Source organism: Gadus morhua, chromosome 6 (assembly GCF_902167405.1).
Source record: "Gadus morhua chromosome 6, gadMor3.0, whole genome shotgun sequence".
Classification (NCBI taxonomy): domain Eukaryota; kingdom Metazoa; phylum Chordata; class Actinopteri; order Gadiformes; family Gadidae; genus Gadus; species Gadus morhua.
Genome location: NC_044053.1, coordinates 8,799,859 through 8,804,858, shown reverse-complemented (window position 1 = coordinate 8,804,858; position 5,000 = coordinate 8,799,859). Strand labels below are relative to the sequence as shown.

The following is a 5,000-nucleotide window of genomic DNA, read 5'->3' as shown; positions in this document are numbered from 1 at the left end:
CTGCGTCTGTTCAGAGAGATTGTACTCGATTCTATTTTTGTGTGTATGTGTGTGTCATATTAAAGTGCGCTAGTACAAGAGTATATGACTTGGGTTTATGTACATGTGTGTTTTACAACATGACTCAATGCATTTTTTATGTTTGTGTTTGTCCTCCAGGACGTGGTGGTGGTGGGAGAGGAGAACTTCACCACCCCCTGCTACGTGCAGATGGACTCAGAGGCGTGCCACATCCTCACCGAGACCCTGGGGACCTACTGCCTGGTGGGCCAGTCGGTGGGCAAGTCAGCCGCCAAGAGACTCAAACTAGCGGTGTTCGGGCCGGTGTCCTGCACCTCGCTCGACTACCACATCAGGGTCTACTGCCTGGATGACACGCAGGACGCACTTAAGGTAGGGCCTACTACGCACACACAAGCGCACACACGCTCACTTGCGTGCGCAAAAATCCCATCATCCCTGGATGAAATGCAGGCAGCGCTTAAGGAAGGCTCTACTGCACACACAGACACACGTGCCTGTGCACACATACAAACACACATGCACGAACGCAAATATGCTCCCACACATGCATATATGCACACACAGTAATGCGCACACACACACATGCATGCACAAATATATGGACCCACCCACACAAACACACATACATGCAAAAACGTTTGCCGGCATGCTCATACAAACATATTTGGACACACACAAACACGCATGCAGATATATATGCATACACCCTCACATAAATACACCCACATGCACAATCCCGTCTCTTACTTGGAATTGTAATTGATCTTTCTTATATGATATTTTTCATAGTAACTTAACTGCAAATATCGTATGCCATGTATCATATACCTTACAGTATATACCGATAGCTCAATTTAAATAGCATCGACCTACCTGTTCATCCCTGAACATTTTCACTTGAAAAGTGTTTTTTTCAATCAAAAAGAGAACTTGCTGCAATTAATGATTGTAGTTTTAGTATTTCTCCCACCCCCGGATCTTCTGGGAGAATGAGTTGTTAAATGATCAAAACACAGGTTCAAGCGATGTCAAGCTGGCAGAGGTTCAATACAAAACTTAAAACGCTTAACATTGGGAACGAAGGCAGGCTTGACGAGTATGTCAGTGTATCACTGGAAGTTGTATGCCAAGTTAAGTGTGCATGCACACGCACACACGCACTCACACGTTTGCACACGTGCGCACACACTTTCGATGCTTCCATTACTATTTCAAGCAAGTGCCTGGAGTTCAGAGACGAGAGAAAGGGGTTCAGAGGTTGTACTTCTTTAATGATTGAGTCTTTGTGTTGCGTAAAGTTGCTGGCTGCCGTTTCAAGCAGCGCTGCACTCCGGGTCTAGCGCGGGGCGTCCGCGTGGGAAGATGACAGAGCGGAGGAATCGATTATTTCCCGACCCGGTGTGGGAGGCATCTGAAGACACGGATCGCTCTAAGGCTACACACACTTTGAGAATAAAAATAATAACGCTGCAGTGCGTGTTTGTCGGTTTGCTTGTGCGCACATCCGGCCGTAAACACCCACGGACACCCACAAACACCTCGGTGTCTCAGGGTACTCACGTTATCGCTTTGACATTGACCTCCAAGTAAGGGAGTGTATGTTTGTTTGTGTGTGTGTGTGTGTGTGAATGTGTGTGTGTTTATGTGTGTGGGCGATTGCAGGCGTATGCAAATGCATGTTTGTGTGTGTTTATGTGCACATTCATGCGTGTGTGTGTTGTGTATGTGTGTTTGTGGGTGAGTGGATGCATATGCACACGTGTGTTTATGTTAATGTGCACAGGTGAGTGCGGGCGTGTGTGTGTGTGAGTGTGTGTGTGAGTGCATGCATATGCACTGGTGTGATTGTGTTCACGTGCACATGCGAGGGTGCACGTTGGTGTGTTTGTGTGTGAGAGAGTGCACACGCGTGCACTTGAATCCGTGCACATGTGTGCTTCAAGAGGACGTAGCCAGGATACCTGGTCTTGGCACTAGCTGCCGCTAGCTTTATATCCAAAAAGTCAATGTAAAAACACTGAATAAAAAGATGATGGTCGGGCAGGGGGCTGGAGAAGCCCTGCTCCGCGGGGTGCAGTCCCGGAGCTCCGGATGTTTTATTGAACAGTTCGGCACAGCGAGATAGAGGGAGACAGTTCTGCACGCTGCCAGCTGGAGCTCACAGACATCATAGAAGAAACAGGAGAGAAGGGAAGAGCAGCAGCGCTTAATGGGTCAGATTCATCCATCCTGTGCGTCTATATGGAGATGTTTGGCAGCAACGGGTTGTTAGCAGCTACAAAATGATGAAGAGCTTCATAAACTATAAAATTCCTCGGAAGATGGGCTGGCTCCGTAGTGCAACACGTAGGCAAGCTTAATGTAACAATCCAGGTTTGATTCCCACCTGTGGGCCTTTGTTCCATGGTGTCTTCCCCTCTCTTCTCAAACCCACTTTCCTGTTTCTCTTCACTGTGCTGTTTATAAAGGCACCAAAAATAGCACACAAATAATTGGAAAATCAATATACAGTATATATAGATATTTTAAAATGATTCCTTAAAAGATGTGGTTGCAACATCAAGACTATGAAGGGAAATTCGTTTTTAAACAGGGTTTGAATATGATAAGTGAAAGGAAATGCTTGACCATATGATAATAGAGGTTGGGTTTTTTATAATGCAGCTTGAATTAATGGAGGTTAAACAGCAAGACACTCCGTTCCACATGATCCTATTAGTCATTCTGGAGTTCATCATCGGTGAAGAATATCAATTGAATCCCAGTCAGAAAACCTATAAAACATATCATATTTTTACTATTTAATATAAATTAATACTCAGAATGCATTATTTTGCAATAAGCTTTCATCATTAGGTGTATGATGGAAGCCTAGGATTGAAACCAAACAACGTTATCCCCTTAAGTTACTACTCAGCAGCACATACTAAAACCACCTGTGGGAGTAAGCTATTAAGTTATTTAGCGATCACTCCCGTGGGAAATCAGTCGGCACACTTTGTTTCTGAGGCGACAAACAGCAGTTGATCTTCCATTTAGTAAATCACATCATCCGACGAAACCACTCTGCAAGCAACAAGGCGTGAAGAACCCAAAACGCGGAAATCACTTCCACTCCGGTCCTATCAAATCCTGCAGGTTCAAATCACATTCTCCCCCCCACCACCTGCTGTGTGCCACTTATTTCTCCTTCCGCTGACGGACAAATGGGTGTGTGAATGCCGCTCGCAACAACTCAACGTGTCAGGGTGGCCTTCAGAGTGGTAACGGTATGGGCTGTTGTTGTCTCTGGGCTGCAGGAGGTACTGCAGATGGAGACGCAGATGGGCGGAAAGCTGCTGGATGAACCCAAGACGCTGAACTTCAAAGACAGCACTCACAACCTGAGACTGTCGGTCCACGATGTGCCACACACACACTGGAGGAGCAAGCTCATCGCCAAGTACCAGGTCTGAAGCCTCTCTCTCTCTCTCTCTCTGTCTCTGTCTGTCTGTCTGTCTGTCTGTCTGTCTGTCTGTCTGTCTGTCTGTCTGTCTGTCTGTCTGTCTGTCTGTCTGTCTGTCTGTCTGTCTGTCTGTCTGTCTCTCTGTCTCTGTCTCTGTCTCTGTCTCTGTCTCTTTCTCTTTCTCTTTCTCTTTCTCTCTCTCACTCTCAACCCTTTTGCTGTCTGCGTCATAAAAAATATTAGAGCGCACTTGGGCAACAGAAGTAGCACTATGCCACATTCATTCAGACGATTATCATACTTTACACATTTTATTAAAGCTGTTGGCAGCATCAAAATAGCAGGTTGTTATGTGTCTGGTTGTATGGCAATTGTCGACAATTGCAAGCATGGTTTGATTCCGTCCTAGCAGTACAAAGAGCATCCCCTGTCTCTCTCTCAGAGAATGTTGGATGTGTTGGGCTGTAAAGAAGAGCTGCGTCTCAGAACATAAGACGCGTCCTCACTTCATTAAAACAGAGAAATAAACACTTTATAATCTTTCATGAGATTTTATTGTACGCTATTAGTAATGACGACCGTCAAATATTCAATTGAATTAAATTCTTCAATATTTCTGATAGACTCCACTAGTACAGAAGCATGACTTAATGTTAATGGGACATGGCAGAGCTAGAGACAGTCTGCTCTTAATGTCTATCTGGTGTACAAATTCCATTTCTCCAGCGCTTTCATGCAGCTGTCCAGTGAATAGTGGGCCGGTTGCTTGTCTAACTGCAAACTGGCTAAATGCAAACGGATCTAGAAGGATCTCTAAAGTGTTCCCTCACTTTCTCTCTTCCTCTCCATTTCTCTCACACATTCTGTCTCTCTCCCTCGCTCGCTCTCATCACTCACACTCAACCACCCATAGTAGGACCACAAAGGAGACTCGGGACTACTTTAAATGGTCGATGGCACCTTTTTGTTGAGAACTTGGTGAAGGCTAGCATACGACCTGTGGGTGAATCTTAAAGAGCTCTCTTATATTTGAGAAGTGATTGCTGCACACTTGAACACTATCCTGGTGTATATCTTTTTTTTAATTTTTCTTTTTAAATACTGTACATTTTCCAACGTCTTCTGAATTATTACAGTATCTCTGTAAATTGTTCATATATTTAAACCGATTATTTTCTCAAATCGATTTCATTTCATAATTTTCAGCTTTTATCATGTCTCTCTTGTGAAAGAGGTGCACAACTGCGGCCAGAGAATAGATAACGGTTCAATCAAAGACTGTGGTTGAGTGTATCACTTTCGATAAACCACCTTGCATTTGATGACACATGCTTTGGTAGAAAGCTTTTTGAAAGCACCTTGCAACAAACGGCTTAAACTATTCCATCTTCCGCCTTCATCATCAGAAGACATGTGCGACGCTGGTTCGATGTGTTACGTATCAGCACTGTTGAAAGTTATCCATGAACGTGCATTTGATGTACTATCGCCATTCTGATTTATAAAAATAACTTAGACCAGCTTTGTGTCT

General features: G+C 44.4%; 1 protein-coding gene across 4 annotated transcripts in view; it reads left to right on the top strand.

Moving 5' to 3' along the window:
- The window catches only part of LOC115545092 (netrin receptor UNC5C), a 159,126-nt gene that overhangs the window by 146,197 nt on the left and 7,929 nt on the right, over window positions 1-5,000 (top strand). For all 4 annotated transcript variants that reach the window (XM_030357904.1, XM_030357902.1, XM_030357901.1 and 1 more), the window contains 2 exons: window positions 160-393; window positions 3,324-3,473. In XM_030357904.1, the coding sequence (XP_030213764.1) occupies window positions 160-393; window positions 3,324-3,473 (384 nt within the window). The remainder of the gene's footprint in view (window positions 1-159; window positions 394-3,323; window positions 3,474-5,000) is intronic.